The 22787-nt window shown below is 50.8% G+C and overlaps 5 protein-coding genes across 5 annotated transcripts; 2 read left to right on the forward strand and 3 right to left on the reverse strand.

The window, feature by feature from the left end:
* Positions 1 to 3520: 3520 nt before the first annotated feature.
* Positions 3521 to 5294, forward strand: Z520_11337 (uncharacterized protein; the record flags this gene model as incomplete). Its single annotated transcript, XM_016781826.1, has 3 exons — positions 3521 to 3780; positions 3872 to 5090; positions 5169 to 5294. The coding sequence occupies 3 exons, from the start codon at positions 3521 to 3523 to the stop codon at positions 5292 to 5294; spliced, it is 1605 nt and encodes a 534-aa protein (XP_016626984.1).
* An 879-nt stretch (positions 5295 to 6173) lies between these two features.
* On the reverse strand, positions 6174 to 9851 carry Z520_11338 (protein kinase C-like protein; the record flags this gene model as incomplete). The annotated part of the gene is made up of 4 exons (XM_016781827.1): positions 6174 to 6235; positions 6293 to 8962; positions 9024 to 9290; positions 9359 to 9851. 4 exons carry the CDS (start codon positions 9849 to 9851, stop codon positions 6174 to 6176), a joined length of 3492 nt encoding a protein of 1163 aa, XP_016626985.1.
* A 1722-nt stretch (positions 9852 to 11573) lies between these two features.
* On the reverse strand, positions 11574 to 14617 carry Z520_11339 (uncharacterized protein; the record flags this gene model as incomplete). Its single annotated transcript, XM_016781828.1, has 3 exons — positions 11574 to 13487; positions 13536 to 14474; positions 14528 to 14617. 3 exons carry the CDS (start codon positions 14615 to 14617, stop codon positions 11574 to 11576), a joined length of 2943 nt encoding a protein of 980 aa, XP_016626986.1.
* A 423-nt stretch (positions 14618 to 15040) lies between these two features.
* Positions 15041 to 17303, reverse strand: Z520_11340 (uncharacterized protein; the record flags this gene model as incomplete). The annotated part of the gene is made up of 2 exons (XM_016781829.1): positions 15041 to 16629; positions 16685 to 17303. 2 exons carry the CDS (start codon positions 17301 to 17303, stop codon positions 15041 to 15043), a joined length of 2208 nt encoding a protein of 735 aa, XP_016626987.1.
* Positions 17304 to 19930: 2627 nt separating this feature from the next.
* Positions 19931 to 22540, forward strand: Z520_11341 (uncharacterized protein; the record flags this gene model as incomplete). Its single annotated transcript, XM_016781830.1, has 1 exon — positions 19931 to 22540. One exon carries the CDS (start codon positions 19931 to 19933, stop codon positions 22538 to 22540), a length of 2610 nt encoding a protein of 869 aa, XP_016626988.1.
* Between the last annotated feature and the right edge of the window lie 247 nt (positions 22541 to 22787).

Below are 22787 nucleotides of genomic sequence, written 5' to 3' on the forward strand. Positions count from 1 at the left end.
ATATAGATCGAGTTAATTCGCTATAAGTCGAGTTAGGTCGAGTTCCGGATCGAGTTTAGACTAATTAATCTCTAACTTAATAATCTATTTAAACGGATTAATAAACTAATTAATCTAACTCGAAAATCCGTAAACGACCCGAACTTTAATTTTTAAGATTAGATCTTTCTAAATAGATAACTAAATCTTAAAAAAGAGCTAAAAATACGGGATAACGACGATATTAATAGCGATATTTATAGATAGAAATTAGATAGATAAAATCTAACTCTAGAATAGCTATTTATAATAGTAATACTAATAGTAATAATCTTAAGATCGTTAAAATCGATCTCGTTATCGACCTAGTACGAAGTATAAATTAGACTTAACTTAACTCGATCTAAACTTACGCTAGCGCGAGTCGAGTTTAGGTTAAGAATTAACTAGCTTGAAAACTCGTTTAGGTAAGCTAGTTAATCTCTAAACTCGACTTAACTTAATCTATATTAAAGTCTATACTAAGTTAACTATTCTACTAGTACTAATAAAGAAGAAGAAGTATTCTAGCGCGTCTATACGCGCTAACTAATTATAGCGCCTAAACCTATTCTATATATCTATATAGCCTAAGGTCTAGTCTTAGCGAAGCTCTAGCTTTTAGTACGACTCTCCCTAATATACTAATAAGAGCTTAACCGAAATAATTATATATTAAAAAATAAAGAAGTACTTAAGAAACTCTTATTAAATAAAGAAGTCTTTTATTAGACTATCTAAAGTACTTTAGAAGTATTTAAAACTTTAAATATCCGTAGATCTATATATACTCTAATAAGAAGAAAGTACTTAATTAGGATTTACTTCCTCGAAGAGGGACTCGTCCTACTAAAAGTACTTAAAAGAAGTACTTTTAAAAGTACTTAAAAAAGTACTTAAAAGAAGTACTTTTAAAAGTACTTAAAAAAGTACTTAAAAATCGGTATTTATATAGTAGTATTCTCTATAAAGAAGACTTTAAGCGCTAAAGTACTTTATTAGTACTTTTATTATTATAAATACTAACGAAGTACTTACGTAATTAGTGGAATTTCCACTATAATCGACGCCGTAGGGCTATTTCCTTTATTACTAAGTTCTTTATTAGTACTTTATTAGTATTTTACTAACCTATTGTATTTACTTTTTATTATCTTTATCGATTAGTTTATTATTATCTTTATTACTAAGTACTTTATTAGTACTTCTATTATTATAAATACTAACAAAGTATTTACGAAGGGAGGGAGGATATATCACAATCGGACTTAGTATTAGAAGAACTACGAAGTATTAGCGTAGTATTTAAATAGTATTTAGATTGAAAAGTACTTATAAAGTGAAAGCGGAGTTATTATTAATACTATAATATTAGTATTTTAAAAGTACTTTATGCGTAAATACTTACCCGGGATTCTAGCGACGACGTCTCTTACGATATCTTTTACGACGTCTATTAATATTAGTACTTTTTCCTACGAAGTACTTCTATAGTACTTATAAACGGCGACGTTATAAACGACTAGTTACTATTAGTACTTTAAAAGAGCTTTCTAAAATATCTATTAAAGTACTTACGTTAAGCTTTTAGTAAGAGTACTTAAAGATATTAGTAGCGGGTAGAAAAGAAGTACTTTAAAAGTATCTCTTAGTAGTACTTACGAAGGACTTTAGGCGGCGCTATAACTACCGAGCGAGGTATTACTACTAGTACTTTATAAGTACTATCTATAAAAGAGTACTTTAAAAGTATCTCTTAATAGTATTTACGAAGGACTTTTTACACTATTATAGCCGGCGCTAGAGTTACGACTACTACGGAGCGAGATATTACTACTAGTACTTTATAAGTACTATCTATAAAAAGGTACTTTAGAAGTACTTATAGACGCGGACGAGATAGAGTTAAAGAAACGTATTAAACGGAAGTACTAGATCGTATAGTAAGTACTTATAAAGTACTTTATAAAGGAAAGTATTTACTCTCTAAGATAACGGACTAAATATTAGCTAAGATTACGTCTCTCCTTAGGACGAGTACTAAGTACTTTATTAGTATTTATAATAACGAAAGTACTAACGAAGTACTTATCCGTACTAAGGATAGGTCGCTTCTCTAGGATAAGGGATATAAATAGCTTCCGGACTATTCTCTAAAGTACTTTATTAGTACTTCTATTAGCGTAAATACTAATAAAGTACTTACTATCTAGTAGTTCCTAGTCGTCGCTCTCTATACGGCCGTAGCTATAACCGTCGCGCTTATAAACTATCTAAGGACTTTATTAGTACTTATAAAGCCTTATATTAGAAATACCTAAAAAGTACTTACTATAAGTCGAATATTATAACTAGGAAGAGATAATATTAGAATAATACTAAAAAAGTACTAAATTATTAGTAATATCTTTAAAAGTACTTAACTTATTATATAGATAAGGTTTAAAGGGCTTAGACGTAGCGCTCTCGAGCGCGTAGCGCTTTAAAAGTTCGGCCTTAATTATATTAATAAATAGACGTTTTCGAAGCCGAAAAAAGTCGCTATATATATATTTAAGAGTATCGAGTACGTAAAGATAAAGAAAAGACTTAAAAAGCTATTCTTTATAATAGTAGAGGCGACTTACTTTAGTTAGTTAATTATAAAAAGGTTAAGAATGTACGGCGACGCTATTTTCAAAATAATTCGACGAAACTAGCTAGTCCTAATTAGGAAGTCCTTTTTAATACTATATAAGTACTTCTATTTATTTTCCTATAAAATTACTTACCTACATATCTTCCTTTCTTTATAAAATAAGTACTTTAGAAGTACTATTTTCCGTAATCTACACTGTATTTATGATAAAGGTTACGTTTTATCTAATCTCCCGTAACTAAGCTAAACCCTTTAGTAATTAAAACTAGGCCTAAAATGGGTTTTCAGCCACCGTCGAGAGACCGGGCTGAAAATAAAGTAGGTCAGGTCAGCTGTATTCCCAACCATTACCGCCATCCAAGAACGGATCAAAAACCTTCGCCACAAATGCCGCTGCAAGGATCATTCGTCAGTCTTGCCTCACGGTGGGGCCACCGCCTCCGGGGCAAAAGTCTCTCTGCGATCCTCTCGGCTTCTAGTCGGGAATTCTAGAGGCGCGTTATGAGGCGGCTTTGGCGGTTTTCGGGCGGCATTGCGCTGATTGGAGGATCGTGAGCGAAAGCAAACCTGCGAGCTGCCCTAAAGAGAAGATCCGGCAGAAAGCACAGCGAATTGCTCTTCGAACCCGCCTCAATTTGCCAAAAACGAACGGCATGCAAGGCTACAAACGGGGGCTTCTCCACATGGAGGCCAGAAATCTGGAGAGAAGCTGGAGAATGCATATAGCCTGGAACGTCGCAGGCGCAAGTACAAAAGAGAGCGTCTTCACCCTTCGATATTCGTTCCCAACTGCCACACCGGGCTCTTTCTCTTTCTTACAATCACCAGTACAGCATCCAGCGCAAAGACCTGCCTGGTTCCAAGATGATGGCCAACAAGATGGAGGCTCCTGAGGAGCACATGGTGGAAATCGTCAAAGGGGACTCGGAAATCGTACACAAGCATGAGGTCGTCGACCTTGTCAACGAGATCCGAGACGTCAAGCCCAGTGCGACTACACCCACCATGTTCAGGCTCTACCTCATTCTGTCCATCGGCTACTTCTGCATCATCCTACAAGGCTACGACGGCTCATTGATGGGTGCCATCAATGCGATGCCTCAGTATTTGAACTATTATGGACTGTGAGTGGTCGAAGTCTTTGTGTCACGATTAACTTCCGCTCTGTTGCTAGCCTTCTGACTCGGACTGTGTACTGATTTGTCTCTTCCTCAGGAAATCCGCAAGCGCTTCCACCGGCCTGGTATTTGCGATCTACAACATCGGAGCGATTGGAGCCCTCCCAATAGCTGGTCCGATAAACGACACTTTCGGCCGACGATGGGGCATGTTCACGGGCGCCGCGCTGGTCATTTTCAGCACTTGCATCCAGGCGCCCTCGACCTCCAAGGCCATGTTTTTGGCGGGCCGCTTCTTCGTCGGGTTTGGACAGGGGTTTCTCAACGTGGCGGGCATCACCTATGTCAGTGAGATGGCACACCCTTACTGGCGTGGTCCCCTCTCGGCCTTCCTCGAGACAAACTACTTTGTGGGCAGTATCCTTGCCTCGTGGGTGACCTACGGGACCGCGTACATGGCGGGGACCATCTCATTCCGCCTCCCCGTCTGGCTCCAGATGGCCAGTTCCGGATATATCGTGCTGGGCGTCTTCTTCTGCCCGGAGTCGCCGCGCTGGCTCATGGCGCAGGACCGGTACGCGGAAGCCGAGGCCGTCCTGGCGACATACCACGGCGAAGGATCCCGAACCAGCCCCTTTGTCCGTCTGCAGCTGGCCGAGATGCGCGCCCAGATCTCCTCGGACGGCTCCGACAAGCGCTGGTGGGACTACCGCGACCTGTTCATGACGCCCGCGGCGCGCCGCCGCCTGATCTGCGTCGTGGGCTTCGCCTGGTTCGGCCAGTACTCGGGCAACGCACTGGTATCCTACTATTTCCCCGTCATTGTCGAACAAACAGGCATCACCAACCCGCACACACAATTACTCCTCAACGCGTTGAACCCCGTCGTGTCATGGATCGCCGCGATCCTCGGCTCTCTGCTCAGCGACCGCGTCGGCCGCCGCCCGCTCCTGTTGGGCGGCTTCACAGGCTGCGCCTTGTGCCTGGCCATCGTGACAGGCCTGACCAAAGTCTCAGTGACATCCGGCGGCGCCGCGGCCGGCCACGCGGGCATCTTCTTCATCTACCTCTTCAGCGTCGTCTTCTCCTTCTGCCTCACGCCCCTACAGCCATTCTACATCTCGGAATGTCTAGCCACCGAGACCCGCGCAAAGGGCAATGCCCTGGGCCAGATCGTCGCCTCGGTCGCGGGCGTGGTGGGGCAGTACACCACGGGCGTCGCCATCAGCCACATCGGGTACTACTACTACCTGGTGTTTGTGTTCTGGGACTGTTTTGAGGTCTTGATCACGTATCTATTCTTCCCCGAGACAAAGGTAACGCATACACTCTCCCTTTCTATCATTCATGATCAAAAAGAGAAAAAAAAAACTAATGCGCCATGGCAATGTTAGGGCCGCACCCTGGAAGAAATCAACGAGATCTTCAACGATCCCCACCCGGTCAAGAAGTCCTTGGAGAGCAGGGGCGATGCCACGGGTGTTTTGCACGCGACTTTGAAGGTGGGAGAGGAAGCGTGATCTGGTGTATATGTGTGTGTGTATTCCTGGCTCTTGTCGACCTCGGGGGTTTCCAATTGTCAAGCTATCTATACGTACAGAAACGAGATATGAAAAGGTCATACATGTGAGGATGAAATCACCATGACCATGGAAGATGAAAACATCGCAACCCTAGCAAAACCCCACGGCCCGTGAAAATGGGGCAAATGCTTTCGGTTCTTGCGCTGAATGATACGATTTGATTGTCTTCCTTCTGTATGTCTGGCCTCCCTTGTCCTTCTCTCTAAATCTGTCCAGTCGTTGCTAGTCTGGATGGTTCATCTGCCTCTCTCATCCAAGCTTCGAATTCCAACTTGGTCTCTTATTCCATCCCGTCATGCTTCGTTTCTCATTTTCGTTCCGTTGCTGCTTCATCCCAAACTCTCGGTTGGATGTTCAGTCGAACCCCAAAACCAAGTTCATGTCACCTCATCACACGTCATGCTCATTGCTACCTCTCACAACCTCCCAGAAGGCCCTGAGTTAGGTGGCCGGACCCCTGATATAGATGCAATTCAATACCACACCTTTCACGGTCCTGGAGCGAAGCTCTTGACCACCCCTATTTTCAACGGCACTGACGCCGTGAGTTAGCAATGCTTAATTTTGCATCGCCTAGTCTGGACCCCAATCGCCTGCACATTGGGTTGACAGCGCCAGAGCGCGATGTCCTCCACTCTCTGGCCAAACCGCTGGGCGTTCAGAAGATACCAATCGAAGCCGCAAAATCGGCTCCTTCCCCGTGAATTGGGGCTCGGCGCATTCGGCATGGACTGTCTCCTCGAGACATTCAATTTCTGTGCTGGACTCGATCTCACTGCCGCTGTGGCTCCTTGGCCCTCCTTGTGTTTTCTTCTCCTAGATGAAATCGGCCGTATACGAGAATCCACGGAATTCCTCCTGGTGGGCAGGCGAAAGCACTAGAAGCAACATGTTAACTCCAATGGACATAAGGAAGATTTTGAACTCAAACCTACCACTCTGCACTGGTGTGAGCACCGGCGTCACACTCGTAAACTCCTGGTCGAAGTTGCTCGTATCCTTTTCGTTCTTGATGGTCGGCTTGAACGGCGTCGGGACCCGCTTATGATAGATGTCGTCCCAGTTGATACCCTTGAAGAAAGCGTGGCTCATGATTTCTTGCGCATCTCCCGGCCCGCTCCCCAGTCGCAGTTCTGGCTCTCTTGTCAACAGTTTCTGCAGGATCGAAACGCTGTCGCGTGGCATGTGGATGGGGTATAGCGGCTCGTCTGCAAGGATCGCGTCGTAGATTTCGTCCTCGTCCTCGCCACGGAACGGAGATTGCTGCAGCAGCATCTGGTAGATGAGGACGCCAAAAGCCCACCAATCAACCGCACGGCCGTATTTCTTGTCCAAAAGGATCTCGGGGGCCATGAATTCCGGGGTACCGCAGAATGTGGAAGTCGTCGATCCGAACCACATGTCCTCCTTGCAAAGACCATAATCAGCTATCTTGATGTGTCCGTCCAGGGTGAGCAGGATGTTGTCCAACTTCAGATCTCGGTAGATGACGCCGTTTTCGTGGAAGTATTTGAGAGCCAAGCATACTTCGGCAGCGTAGAACTGAGCACGCTTAAGGCCAAATTGTCCGCGCTGAATGTGCAACATTAGATCACCGCCCGAGATATACTCCATCACAAAATACACTCGAGTCTCTGTCTGGAAGCAAGCGTGCAAATTGAGCAAGAAAGGGTGCCTCTCTTTGTTGGCAATCAGGAAGACGCGCTTCTCCGATTTTGTCGACTCGACTTCGTCGTTCTCAATAATGAACTCCTTCTTCAAGACCTTGATGGCGTACAGCTTCTTCGAGCTCTTAGCCTCTGCAAGCATGACCTTGCCAAAGTTGCCCTTCCCTAGTACCGCGAGGAAATTGAAGTGATCGAGGCCGATTCTCGGTCCCGATCCGCGCCCAGATGGAGGTGTGGCTACCTGTTGTTGTGACGACGGCGCTGGTTTAATGGGGGCGGGCGAGTAGCTTGTTGCTGCTGCTGTCGCTGGAGGTTGAGGTCTTTGAGATTGGATCATGGCTTGCTGGGGCGGTTGATGTTGAGGTATTTGCTGCTGCACCGGTTGACGGTCATATCCTTGATAGGCGCGAGGGTCGTATGATGCATGTGGTTGTTCCGGAGCGGGGGGTCGAGCATTGGCGTATCGATCTGCGGGCATTTTTTGAGGACTGTACTCATTAAACGTCTGGTTGTATTGTTGAGATGGCGGCCGGGTGGTGGCGGCGGCAGCAGCCTGCACCGCCGCTGCGGACACGGCCTTTTGTTGCAGTGGTCTTTGCTGTTGCTGTTGTGGTGCGGGTTGTGACTGAGTCGCTTGGGGTTGGCCGTACATCATGTTTTGTGCAGCGTTTATAGCGGCAGCAGAGGGCTTCGGTTGTTCTTGATGCTGATCGTACGATTGGTTCGATATCTGTGGCGTCAGGGGAGTGCTGTCGGAAATAAAGCTCTGCGTAGGAGATGTGGGACCCGGTCTGGCTGCTGAGTTGGGTCTCAGGGTTCGATTGCTCATTCCAGAGCTCACGGAGGAGGATTTATTGTGGTGTTTTGTCCTCTGGATGGTCTCCAAAATTTCATTGGCGACGATCATGGACATGCCACAAAAGTCCGGAACCAAGTGCTGGCACTGGGCATGACAAGTCAGGCCACACTCCGAACACTTTTTCGCGTTGCGCCTTCCCAGAGGCAACAGATAACCACAGTGGCAACACCAATTGGCACCGATATTCGAGAAGTTGTCGAAACGATGGGGAATGCGGTGGTTGATCTTCTCTTCGTCGGGGTCCGTCTCGTAGTTTGCCTTGCTAATGCATTTGGTCACGACTTTGGGATAGCATTTGGTGTGACAGGTGTATTTGCAATCCGCACACTGCATGCCCGCCGAGTACTTCAGGAAATCTCCACAGAGCGCACAGCGCATGACGTTGTAAAACTGTTGCTTGACGAACTTGTGGCCCTGCTTTTCGTGCACCTCTTCCTTCTTCTGGCGCACTGCGCCTTGACGATTGAGGCCGATATCGAATGGCCGTTTGCCGCCCGTCTGCTTCTGGAAGCTCATTGAGAGATGGATCCTGCCTGCCGGTTCCAGAGAAAACCATGAATCGATCATCACAGGTTGGAACTGTTGCTGAGGATTTTGGGTGAATCCGGCGGCAGAGCCGGCGCCAGCGGCGTCTCCCGGGGGCATAAATGGTGCGGGTTGAACATCAGGACCTGGTTTGCCCGGGCTGCCTCCATTTGCCATCTTATCTGCTGATACCCAGCCATTCTGCTGAAATTCCGATTCAATCTTCTTCCGGCGCATTTCTTCCGCGATATCCGAGATACGGATCCATAGAAACCCGATCGGGGTTGGCCGGTCACCCGCTTTGTCATAGACCGTCAGCTCGATCTCGTTGGCCTTGTCAATGTCGACGTGATGAGTTTCCTCTGTCCATTTATCTGTGCGAGTCGCCCGGGTCTTGGCCCTTATGTTGTCCTCCACCTTCATGATGACGAACGTTTCAGGCCCCCTTGAAAAGCGTGACGAGGCCGCGTGGTCGACATCCTTAATGGCATGAATACGCATTTCGAGGTGACCGGTCAGGGGTTTTCGCATGTTAGGGGCATTGAGACTGTCATCTAAGCGACGCAAGTCAGCCGTGTCCGGGGAAAGATAAGCACCGGGATTTGTCCCGCTCACCGTCAGCAGCATCAGATGTTTCAATGTCGACGTGCAAGTCCATGTATCTTTTCAAGGCCTGCTTCAACAACTGGACCTTCTGATTACTCTCGATGCGCCGGCCCTCGGCATCCAGTCTGCTCTTTCTGTCGCCCTCGTCTTGATACAAGCGCACCATTTTCTCGATGCCTGCCTTGTACTGCTTCTCGACTGACAGTTTGAACTCGAGTTGTGAGAGCATGAGTTGGATCTTGGGACCGAGATATGGGGTGTCGTATTTGATCAGGTCTGGGAGGCAGATTATGGGTCAGTAAACCTTATGGACTCGTGCACAAGTGTCTGGGAAGTGAGAATACCTAGTTTCGAGAAGTTCGGGCGAGCTTTGGGGACCGGAGCGCTATAAGGACGAGGATCGCCATAGGGAGCCCGTGGAGGCATCATGCCGGTGCCGCCCTGGCTATATCCTCCTGGACCAGGATCACCGTAGTCGCCTCTCTCGTTGGAAAAATAACCTCGCTCGTCCTTGGGAGGAGGAGTCGGTCCTCCGCCTTGCTGGAATCGTGACTGCTGCATACGGGGATCTGAGGGAGTCTGATACCCGGACCCGCCATGGGCGGGCGGAGGGGGGGCGACACCCTCATTATGACCTCGCTGTCTTAGCTGCAATTCTGCCAATTTTTCTTCCAAGTATGAAATATTTCGTCTGCTGTCACGGATGTTGCTGTCGACACGTGCCTGGACCGCGGCGTTGTTGGTGGACTGTCGCATGTGAGTGGCGGCATTGATAAGAGCCTTTTCTCGCTCGATCTTGCGATAGACCTCTGCGATGGCCTGGTCGGGGTCCGCCATGGTTGCAGAGGGAGTGACAAGGAGGCAAGGAGAGGGCGTAGGGAAATGGGAAGGGAGGGTGTGGTGGTGAAGTTATAGCCAGCTGCGGCCGTCAGAGTGAACAGAAGTGCGATGTCACGAGCCCGTGCCTCGAGGCTGGAGGGGCATTTGTCTGACGAGGCCCCGGGAGAATCGATAGGGAAGAATGCGGTCGAAGAATAGAGATAGAGGAAGAGAGAGGTTTTCCCTTTGGTAGCGGAGGGGATTTCTCACGGGGCTCACCAGGCCTTGGAAAATGTCGTAGGTAGCGTCAGGACTTGGTGATGATGGCTAAGGTTGTTGTAGTAGTGTTAGCGAGGACAAACATGCAGCGCAGTGATGAGCGGTGGATACTTTATTGCGTGGATTGCGTGTGGGTAGTTCAAAAGCCAGGCTTTCAGGCTTGCAGGCTTGCAGGCTCGCAGGCTGAGCCGGAGCCGTTGGTGGTGACTGCGAAAAGTCGCCTGCAGCTGCAGTTGCGACTGCGCCCACTTTCGCCTGAAGAGGAGCACGAGGAGCACCCCGCCACGCCTAGTTCCCTCCCAGTCTCGGGTGTTTTCTTTTCTTTGCCACGGTGCAGAGGAGATGAGACGGGTACCATGTACCGAGTACTAATGATAGACAAGACAGAAAGTATACTGCACCGCGGACAAACAGATTGGATGTGACGTAGCAGTGCTAGAGAAGAAACAACAAACAAGCAAAGATGGTGAAACTTGAGCGGTCGATCCCTGGGGGTTTCTCTTCTCTATTACGTGCTCTCAGCCACGGTACCTGGGTGCCTCTATGCAGTGTGGTCTGAGGCAACCGGGGGCATCAGAGGGGGCCAGCCTGGCTACAGCACCGCCTAAACAATGGGTTGTAGAAGCGCAACAAACCAGAGCACGCGATGGGTGCCTGGGGGCGTCTTTGGGCATCCTCCTTGTTGATCCATCCCTCCCAGCGCCTGCGCTATGCGTATTGGCAATAACAACAGCCCGGAGTCACTCTTTTTTTCCCACGTCCACCCCTCCAGGCTCCGGTTCCTCTCCCCTTCTGACACTTGGATTCCTGTTCTGGTAAGCTGAAACACCCCATCGGGCCATAGTATACATGTCATTGATGTCGGTTGTTCAGCAGGCTCTTTTCATACTAAGGACTCCGGGAGTGGCACACTCTCCGGTATTCATCATCGCTCAACCCCTCATCCACCTTGTTCTCCCCACCAACAGCCTCCCCCGCCGTACGAGCATGCCCTGTCCCTGTCAAAGCCACTTAGTCTCGCATCCTAACCTACATCCAGCCTTAAGGCCTACAAATAGAAACCTCAATCTCTGCTCACGGTTGCTTCCTTCTGCAGACAGTCCATTAACAAGGGCCGAGGGACACCCAACACAAGAGGCCTCTCGCCCACTGGTCTTACGCACATGTCGAGCTGGCTTTGGTGTCATCCCACAGGGGCCTTTGTTGATGCGGCTGAAAGCTGGTCTCAGATTGTCAGACCAGGGTTCGGATTTGACGTTTCCGATCGCACAAAAGTGCAACGATTTCTTCCTCGCTGGCCTGGGCTGATATTTCCGAGTCTTGCTCCACTTCCCGGAAGTCCGAGTCTTGATCACGCCCAGGTATTTGTTATATATCCTCGTCGCCCTCCCGTTGACAACGACTAAGATCCGAGCCGTGTCGATGTCTGTACCCGTAGGCTCATGGCTGTTGATCACGCTATCAGTCCGCAGCTGGCCCCGTCCCCATGACTCCGCGCCCAAAGAACTCGCTGACTGTCCCGAATCGATTGCTGCTTCTTGCCAACGCCGCCTTGAATAATTCGTGCTGCTCCGTGCTTTCGACCTGCTGTCGCCGAATCGCCCGAATAGTGTCGTTTCCGAGTTTGCAAAGTGGGCACTCTACCTTGGTGTCATTTTCATCCATGCCAATTCCCGGTTTGTTCAAGCACTCTTGATGGAACGAGTGCTTGCACATAAAATGCACCGTGGGTAAAGTGAGGTTCCGATTGCACGAAGAGCACCGTCGCGCCTGAAACACGACCGGCTTCGTGCCCAGATCCGCCAGTTCTGCCTTTTTCGACGCGGTTTCAGTTCGGTAAGAGTCGATCAGTCGTCGGTTAGCTTGGATCTCTTTGCGCTCGCGCGAGATGTTGTCAGAAAGATACGCCTTGACCATCCCCATCGTCACCGAGCCTCCCTGCGACAGGACTTTGACCACTTGGAGCGGGGCCATGAGGTTTTCCCGGTCAATCTTCCGGAGAACTGACTGGAGTTCTTCCTTGACCCCAGGGGCTTTGAGGACTTCTTCAGACGAAGAAAAATAGCCAAGTGCAAGCGGATAGAGCGACTCGTCCTTGGAACCGTACTTTCTGAGTGCGGATATGGCGCCCGACGTGTCTTTGGCGGACGTGAAAGACCGGAATATGTCGGCATACAGATTTTCTCGTTCCCGTACTAATGTCGTGCCGGCCGGGAACTTGGAGAGCGATGACAGAAGCAAGACATTCGAGGTATCGATCGTCGACGAATCTAATGATGCAGTCTTGTTTTCGGCAATCAAGCTGGTTGCTTTGACTTGCCATTTCTCCTTCTCTGCCGGGCCTGTGGCAGTGTTTGCCGCCTCGAGGTACATCTCAAACAGTGTGGTCGACAGGTCGGATCTATCTTCTTTTGAGAGATTTTCCTGCAGGATCAGCGCCTCTAGGAAGGTAATGAATTGTGAAGGATGAGCGAGGAAGGAGGAGAAGGCGCTGCGCGGACTTGGTTTGGTGTACGTTGGCGTCGTCTCGACCTCGCCATGAGAGTCGGGTTCGTCGGGCTCAGGCTTTTCATTCGAGGCGGGTGCTGCATCAGTATTACTCGACCGGTTCATGAACGGTAGGCTCCAAAGAGCTGAGAGACTTTGAAATGCACCACCACCTGTCTGAGCCTGGACATCAGCCACTGCCGGGACATCCTTCTTGGGTGTATATTTCCCGGTGTAGTATTCGACAAACAGCTTCGTTGTCTCTTCGGGGCAATGTTCAAGGAGACTGCGGGCATATTTCATCAACACAGGATACGCTGCATCCGGTTCCAAACGCCAGATGTACTGCAAGGCTTCCGCGTACTTCTTCGAGTCTTCCACCAATATGTCGATAACCAATTCATTCTCGCCATGCTTGGTCGCAAGGTAAGCCGCCTGGTCGAAATATCCGCCTTGTCGACACATGGCAATGGCCGTTTCGACGTCAAATTTCGCCGTTCCTGGGGTGCGGATGAAAGCGTCCAGTTTGTCTGTGTCCTTTAGTTTCGCGTAGCAGTTCAACAGCAGGGTCGTGTGGTCGGCAGTAGCTCGGTCGTGATCATGTAGTTCCTCGAGATAATCGATCAAGTTATGAATCCTCTGCGTGTCTAGAAATCGTCGGATCACTTGCGATGGCTCAGTGTTGTCGATGGCTCTCAGATACTGCTGCATTGCCGTATCGTAGTCACCCTTCTGATACAGATAGTCGCCATACTTCCTGAAGATGATGTTCTGTTGGACTTTGTCCGCGCCCAATTTTTGTGCCAAGTTAATGGCATAGATATACAGGTTCCGCTGGTACAGGATCTCGAGTTTCTGCTGCAGCGTCTTCTCCTGGTATCTATAAAGCTGCGTTGGATCAGCAAAACGGCTTGGCCACCAAGCTCGGCAACGTACCTTTCCGTCCACGGTCAGCAGAAAGAGTTCATTCCATTCCACAAAGACCTCTTTGACTGGAGCAGGCAACGACTCCGAATGAGCAAGGTATTTCAGATCAGTATCCAACAATGTGAAGGACGAGTTGCTGAACAGCTCCTCAATCTCCTCGCCACCCAGCCTGCGGAAAGTTTTGGACTTGGATACCTGTGCCACCCGCGGCGGACACACAACGCCAACGTACTCTTTGTAGATCTTGACGAGTTTCTTCGGACCCTCAAAGGCATAGCTTGGACCACGGCCGTTAACGCCATAGTAGTAGATGGCATCTTCTCGAGCAATCACCATGTCTCCAGTCTCATGGTCTTGAGTCATGCATCCGACGTTGCAGCCTCGATTGTCGACGGTGCGAACGGGTTGACCTTGACCTTTCCCGGAAATGACCAGGCTGCAGATTTTGGCTGTGTTCGCAATGTATAAGACTTTCGTCGCGCCTTGACGGACTTCCAAGCCCGTGATTGGGTCTTCAGATTCAAAGACGGTCCTCTGTTTAGTCCCACGATCGTGGATGAAGTCGCCCCGAATGACGGTGACGGACCCATTGGCAAATCCCACGGCCACCTGGGTCAGGTCGTCCAGAACCACGACTGCAGATACTGGAAACTGTCTCCTGCCATTTTGCACGGCGATGGTACAAAGACATCTCGGGGTTCCCGTCTTTTTCTCGATCTTATCCAACGCCCAGACTTTCAAGGAGGGCTCGGATGAGAGGTTCTCTGAGATGGTCACAAGGAATGGAGTATTGGGAACTTGACGGAGGTGGGTGATTGAAGCATCGTGGGCGTCTGAAGCTCGAAAGTTGCGAACAACCTTCAAGGCGCGGGAAAGAACCCGCACTGAACCGTCCGAAGTCCCAAGGAACAAGGAATCCGCGCCGGTGGTGAGTGACACAACGTCGTTCTGTAGCTGAGATCAGCCAAAGATCAATGGGACCCTCTGTGCAAAGAACGTACGTCGAAGACATATGAACCATCTTCGTCTGCGGGCACAGGAATCTGGGAGACCTCAAAGAACGGGAAAGCTTTCCAGCTGGTAAGCGCCATGACTCCTCACCTCAAAGACCGGCAGAATGCGCGCAAATCCATGCTCGTGAAAGAGCTATTCAGGGCGGCCAAGGGAGGTTGCTGTTTATCCCTGTTGGTTTAACAAGAAGGTATTGTGCCTGGACACGCGCTTGGTGCCACGCAGGTGACGTCGGAGAAGCAATGAGGGCAAGCCTGAAATGGGTTGGTCTGGTAGGTCCACACGATGGGTCTACAACCCTCAGAACAAATTCTGTCCAGATTTCCAACAATTTATTTACATATTATGTAGGTACCTAGATCTATGAATCTGGTACTCTTACAAGCACTGTACAGTTCTCGCCGTGCCTTTCCTTTTCCAAATCGAATACATCTGTGTTCTATCGTGACAAGCATCTCAGGTCATTACAAGGTCATCAATCCGCCTTCCACCTCGCGTCGGTTTCATTGCTCCCAGCTGAATCTGTCTTCTGGAGGATTCTTTCGCGCAGGTGGGCCAGCAGGACGTTCTTCCGTCACAGTGCCGAGTCCTTCCTCGACAAACCTGCTACCAGAACTTGGCGAGCGTGAAGGAGGACGTCCATTAAGCTGTGGTACCAACAGGCTACCATGGCTGGTGCTCGTTGTTGGGCTGGTACTTTCTCCAAGCAGCAATTGTGCTTGTGATCTTGACGCCACTTCTGGTGATATTGGACTGGACATACTCCTGCTGTTGGTATTGCTGGATCGCCGGGAGTGGCTAGCACCCACTGGACTTATGCCCTGGTCATCGGAAGACACGGTCCCAAATGCACGACTGTGCCTGACACTATAGGGGCTGACACTGGCGCTGAAGCGATGATTGATCTCCGCTGGTGAATACGGGGGCACCGGCGAGCCAGATCTTTCGCTGGCTGCGGCTGCCGCTTCCGCTGCCTTGTTTGACGAGTGCTGATGCTCGAGCTCTGCCGGTCTTCTTGGATCGTTCCTCATGAGCGCCGAACCTCGACGTGGGCCATCATTGCCCTCGAAGAAACTCGGGGAGACTGGACCAGCCGGCATTTCGATGGGCGTGTGGCCCGACAGTTCGAACCGACTGACGGATGGATCTGCAGGTACCTCGGTCGGCTGACGTTTGTCCCCCAGCAATTCCGAAACAGACGTTTTCGAGTCGGGGTTCCGCTGTAGTCGACTGAGCAATGACCGTCTCTTCTCCTTCTCCGTCCCAGGACCGCCCGACGCACCCCTCTTCCGCAAGCAGAACCACAAAGCCAGTGCCATGGCAAGCAACGCCCCGATTCCGGCTCCTACTCCAATCCCTATTTTGGCGCCTGTGGACAGTCCACCAGCTGCTGGAGGACCTGGCCATGTGCTGTCTGCGGGTCGGGAGATTGCCAAGAGGTTGACATTGCTAACGGCATCCAATGTGAACACTGCTTGTGAGATCGAGAAATTGTTGCGCTCGTAGTCAACCGCAAGATAGGTCTCTTGCAGGAAGGCTCGACCGATGGTATATTGTGTGGAATTGGCTGCTTTGCGCAGGGGAAAATAGTTCGTGGGAGGAGAGGTAAAGTTTGCAGCAAGATTTGGGAACGGATACGTCAGTTGAAGGTTGAATGCGTCGTATGGTAACGTGAGTACAATCTCGTTGGATGAGCCTGGCAAATTACTCAAGGCGAATGTAAAAGTCAAATTCCATGCACTGAGAGCAGTAGGCGATGATGAACTGTCCGATGGGAAAAGGTAGAGTTGTAAAGTGTCGTCGTAGGTCAGATTTAGAGCATTTGCAAAGGCGTTGCATGCTGATTCCGGAAGCCAAAGAAATGGAGTTGACGAGTCGATGGTAAATAAGTCGGCTTGAGACATGTCCAGAAGCGTCTGAGGGTTGGAGTCCCAATTAGAAGGTAAAGCCCCGGCCCCAGACGAGACCGATATCGAGTTGATGGCAACGATCGGAGAGTAGTCCTGGCTTAACGTGAAGCTCATATCATTCGGCACGAATCGATTCGCATCAATTCCCCCAAAGGTCAATGAGGCTGGAACACTTTTTAAGCCTGGAGGTCGCATTAGCACACTGGCTTTGGGTGAGAGATTGAAAGGGGCACCTACGATAGACTGCCCCGGCTGTATAGCCGTAACTGCGGCTCGGGATATCGTTGCGCTTCTGAATCAGACTCGATAGGAGCGGTGAGATGGCCTCGGAGCCACTGAAGCGAGTCTGTTGAACTCCGAGCCCCAAGGTTCCGACCCAGTACTCGGTAGAATTGACTACGGAGACGATTTGATCGGGCACAGAGACTGCATCGTTGAGGGAAAGAGTGTCCAAGCCATAGTATCCGTCCCCAGTGCCGCCCAGCTGAGGATCAAAGTTGAGCTCATAAAAGCCTCGAGCCTTAAAAGAAGACGACTCATTCGCAGAAAACAAACCCCCTCTTTTATTCTCACAGATCGAGGTTCCATCGCAGCCTGCGGGACCTACTACCCACGTCTCTTGACCCAGTGTGCTCGGAAACACAGAAAGATATTGCTCGGGCGACCCAACCCGTATACTGATGGCAGACCATGAACCATCGTAACCAAAGAAATCAGTACTTGTTGTCGCAACGATTGGGGCAGGCTCCGAGGCTTCGACAGGGTAAAGTGATAGTATGAGACCGAACACAATCAAGACGTCGCTACTGCACGACCACGAAAAGGGCATCGAGCGAATATGATTTGAAGAGCGCATCTTGCTGCGAATTCAACGAATTTGGAAAGTCCTCATAGCGTGCGTGATAGCTGGGTCGGGGAACAGTCTGAACTTCAATCGCGGTCGAAGGGTTGAACGAGGGGCTGCGACAAGGTGGTACAAGTTCGCAACGAGCAGAACTGTTGAACGAGAGTGGATGGCAACTGTAATCGAGAACGAGAGGACGTCGGCGAGACACAGGAGGACGGTGAGGATAGTGAGGATGGCGAGGGGGACAATGTCTCATCCACAAAGGAGCCAAAAGAGAGAAGCAATAACCTCTGTCCGGCGCCCGCTACTCGTACGCCCACCCTCGGTAGGAGCCCTGAAGCCGACACCACAACTTTCTGGGGACCAACCCGAACGCCGGAGACGTGAGTCCCGGCGTGGACCATTTAGGTGTCGCAACGAGGAACTAGGGTGCTAGGCAGTAGCAACTACCAGTACAACGAATCATAGCTTGAACACCTCCTTTCCTCGCTCTTTTTGCCTGTCAGAATCTTCCACCAGGAGCAATCTATCCACTTCCTGGACGGAATTAACTGCACGCAACCTGATATACTAGAATTGCTTCTTCGTGGATGGGGAGTTGATGAGAAGGAGAATTTGCTCCCGTGCCAATGGATGGCTCCGATCTTCAAATGTACAGGCTTCTACGCCGCTTCTCCCCTACGAGTACGATGCGAGTGCAACTTCACGCAAAGCAAATCAGAACCATGGATTCGCCCTAAACTGATGAGACTTGGCACGAATTTTTGCCTAGGACTTTGATCCGGACGGAAAACTTTTCATGGGCGACTGTCTTCATTCAGACGAAAAGATCTCCTGCCAGCTGGAGGATATACTTTTGCACAGCTCAACGCAGCTTTCCGGACCGAATATCGCAGATTCAGGGTCTCCAAGTGCCCCTTTGAAACTGCTTGGCACTGCAACATACAAGATCATAGTTACGTGCAAGTTTCTCTCTGTGGTATTTGGACCGTGTCAGCCCCCAAAGCTTTCGCCATACGGATCCATACAGTTACACATGGCCTGTCCCTCGGGGATGTCTGAACGGCGAACTGCATCGGCGACTTGATACCTACTGTGGTTGAAGTGAAAGAGAGCCGCATCATGGTCATGTCATCTGTCCCACATGAAAGGGCTGGTGCGACGCTCTGGGGACCTGCATCCCCGAACACGAGGAGGCTGATTGATTCTGAAAACACAAGGCAGACAGGTGGAGCCTGACATCAACTTCTGGGAACAGGTGGCAGTCTGCTTCTGGTATCCACGCTCAAGTCCAGACTCCAGAACCTTGGCTCCGGGGGGCTTATTGGATGCGGTGTAACATGTGCTCTCCTTCTTTCGGGGTGTCATGGCGAGACCGAAGGACAGCAAGAGGGAAATGCTCCTCGTATATCTGTATCCGATGGGACAGCGGCGTGTCTCAGGTTAGGGTTGCCTACAGGAGATACTGGCCAGGCACTGCATGGTTTTGAGTTTGCTCATCATTATGCACGGTAGATTGGCAGACGGGAGAAGAACCACCACCCAAGAAGCACTACTCGTAGGATAAGGACGAGTAAGCGGGGAGATGAAGACGATCAACATGACAACCAGTGAGCAGCCCGGACGCAATAATTCTTTCGAGAAGAGACATCCTTCCACCTTGCCGGACACATGTGGTAGCTTCGACGGCGTGGCTTCCGGCTGGGGCTGCGGAGCCCGGGCTCTAGGTAAACAGGAGGAGACCTGTTGGGTGCCTGTTAATAACAGGCTTCTCAGTAGCAGCGGACGCCCCCTTTGGTGCTTTCGCTTCCCCATCGATAGGCACCCAATGGGCACCCAATGCACACCGCGCCCACCGAGACCTTGCGACATTGGCTGCTGCGTGGCTGCAGTTCAATCCGGAGCTCCAGCCAATCTTATGGCGCCCCAGCAGCAACTTGTCCGCGTGAGGAGACCTGACGGCTGGTCGGCATGAGGTGACGACGGAGTCCCCAGCCAGCCCTTTTGAGCCAAAGGTTGCTCGACGCCAGATGCAAACCCCGGTCTGCTGGGTCTGCCAGTCCTCGAAGCCTGGAACATGCTGGGAAACAGGGCCACTCCCACGGCTCGAGGCTGTGAGGCACTGGCTGAAAGACCCTGTCGCTTTTGATAGCCCCCGGTCCAACCTGTCCATCTCCGCCTCTGTTCCGACCACTCCTTGCACAGAACCGCAAAACTCACTGCACTTCGACTCCAACCTTCAACTTCCACTTCGGCTGGCCCTGTCCTTCGTTTTGAACCACAACAACTCACTGTTTCCTCGCGTTGCCCGAGGACAGGAGTCGTGAATCGACCCTTGTTTGGAACCCTGCGTCCTGTCATCGATCCGAACCGTCTATATCTCTTCATGCCTCTCGAATCTCCGACGTTCGCTACCACTCCACGTCCACGTCCAAGATCGACCTGGCAAACGTGGATTGCAGTCGGCGACTTGCCAGCCTTAATCGCCCGCCCTTCGCTATCATGAGGAATTGAAGGGCCACTCGTCGAATGTTTTATCGCACAGTCGTTCGTTCTCATACAGCCTTGCACCAAACACTCGCTTGACATTTGGGGTTTCGACGCAAGAGCAGGGCAGACCATTCTCTAAAGACGAGATGTATACCCTGTGGCCGCTCGTTTGTCTGTCTATTGCGCTGTCAAATGCACTACACTTGGATCTGAATTCGGCCTTGGGCTTGGACAAGAAGTCGCCCCTGAGGTTCATGCGCAGAGATATCGTTTATTCCAACACCACGTCGTCCCAGTTAGACCTCGCCCAAGAGGTCGCCACGATCACTTCGTCCAGTACAACATCTATTCCGGTTCTTATTGAGACGACCTCGTCCACTGTCCCGCCAATCGCTCCGCCCATACTTCCTCCTATTGGCATTAGTACTGGCACAACCATAATCGCATCCATCAGTCTTCCAGCAGTTCCAGTTTCCCCCAATTCGAGCCCCAGCTTGCCGACAAGCGCTACAATCAGTCCTCCACCGATACCAGCTCCTCCCAGCTCAGGCCCTAGCTTGACGACAGTCGTTACAATCAATCCCCCGCCCATCCTGCCTCCTATTGATATCAGTACTGGCACAACCACGATCGCTTCAATCAGTCCTCCACCAATTCCGACTCCCCCTAATTCAAGCCCCGGCTTAACGACACTCGTTACAATCAGTCTTCCACCGGTTTTCGGTCCAGTGGGTTCGAACCCTAGCATCACACCGGTCACTGCATCGACCGACTTATCTTCCGTTGGTTCTAGCAACATTGTCACCCAGACAAATGGATCTGCACCTCCCATTCTCAAAACCCCTCCACCACTTCCCTCAATCACGCGTCCTTTCACAAACTCTACCATCAGTATCGATCTTGGCGCCACCACCAATGCCTCGACGACGTCTCCGGCTTGCACTGGCTCAGTCACTTACTTCGGATCCGTTCCACCCACAGTCTACGTCACGATCACGGAGGGATTCAATGTGACTATGACAGCCAGCAATGAGTCCATGACCGAGACCCCAACCTTGATCACTCCGTTGCCCGCCTGTGAAGCGACCATCATGCCCCTCGCTGCGTCATATGGTCCGTTGGTGACTGAAAGCGGTCAAGACCTGACTCAAACAGAGTCGGATGTTCCAGGTCCCTCGGAAATTCCTGTTGTATTTGGTACCAATAATCCAGCTATTGCTACAGCACCCGAATTCTCTCTGTCCGTGGTACCAGGAGAAACCCCTGCTATCGCGACCGCTCCCGCTCCAGTCCCGACTGCTCCCGCGGCCTCTTCGGCTGTCTACTCCAGTGTTGACTATACCAGTACAGTCGTTGTCACGAAGAAGACACCAGTCCCTGTGGTGGTACAACCAACTACATCTATCGACATCAACTTCGACTTTCCCTCGCCGACTCCCACTCCCTCTCCCACCCACTCTCCCAGCAGCGGAGGCGGTAGTAACGGTAACGGAAATAATGGCGGAAACAGTGGTGGTGGAGGAAGTAACACTGGCAGCAATGGTGGCGGCGGTGGAAACACCCCTTCCCCCCACAACGCACCAGCAGCTCCCGCTACCAGCAACGAAGGAGGCACTTTCCCTTCAATCACTATCCAGGGCTCAACTGGCGGCAGTTTGATCGTGGAAGCTCCAACAACTACAAACCTAGGCAACATCATCGCTTCAATCATTAACTCACCGTTTGCGACCGCCTCGCCAACTGGCCATCCTTCTGGAGCAGCCCCCACGACGACAACGGTCAACGGTGTCCCGATCATTATCGAACCCTCAAGTGTTGTGATTGGGAGCCAGACCGTTGCGATCCCCAATCTGGTCGCCACCACCGTGCAAGCCTCTGGTGCTGTCTTCACCGTGGAGCCCTCCAAGATCATAGCCCCTTCCACGACCATAACAATATCGCAGCTTCAAAAAGAGCAGATCGTAACGCCAGTCCCTACGGCCACGATTACTACGGCAGTTGGCGACCTCACTCTCACGGTCGGACCGACGGTCGCGATCATCTCTGGAACAACGTACAGAGTCGGAGAGGGCGCCCCTGCCACGACGGTCACCGTTGATGGAACAAAAATCTCCATCGGCTCCGCCGGTGTTGGATTGCCTAGCACTACTGTGGCGCCTGGTGGCGCGACGAACTCGCCTTTTGCTGTCTACACCGTGGAGGGCCTGACCTTCTCGATCGACAGCACTGAGGCAATTGTTGGCGGCACCACGTACCGCATTGGGTCCAATGCTCCCCAGCTCACCGCCACCATTGGCCCTCAACATGTATCGGTATCGCTCGGTCCTGGTGGCGTTGGTCTGGCCAGCACTACGTTGGCACCTGGCGGGCCGACCAGCTCTCCGTTTGCTGTGTATACCGCTGATGGCTTGACTTTCTCAGTCGATGGCAGCGAGGCCGTTGTCAGTGGCACTACTTACCGCATTGGATCCAACGCACCCCAAGTGACAACAACCATTGGCTCCGGACATGTATCAGTGTCATTTGGCCCGGGTGGGATCGGTCTTGACTCGACCACGATCGTTCCCACAACTGCCTCATCACACAAATCTCAGGCTTCGAAGACCGGCTCCAAATCTGCATCAAAATCTGCATCTGCAACTGCATCTCCGACACAGTCCGTGGGTGTGGACAGCGCGGCATCAACTCGGAGTCGTTTACCCACCCTTCTGCGATGCTGTCTCTTTGTCCTGCCGTTGGGGTGGCTTGTTCTTTGAATAATCGACATAACGTGATACGACGGAGTTTAGATATTTGACATATTGGGAAGGAAATCGTCTAGTTTCTAACGATGGCTGGGATTTGATGGAAAATGCTTGACCTTGGACTTTGGTACGATCATGATACCCGCAACAAATTAACGATATGGTTGGAGTTCGTCCACGTGAAGAGTCTTGTTGGAAGGACGGGATACAAGGGGGATGGGGTTTTGGAAAGAAAAGCAATGGTAATATTGTCCATGGC

Source organism: Fonsecaea multimorphosa, assembly GCF_000836435.1.
Source record: "Fonsecaea multimorphosa CBS 102226 unplaced genomic scaffold supercont1.38, whole genome shotgun sequence".
NCBI lineage: Eukaryota > Fungi > Ascomycota > Eurotiomycetes > Chaetothyriales > Herpotrichiellaceae > Fonsecaea > Fonsecaea multimorphosa.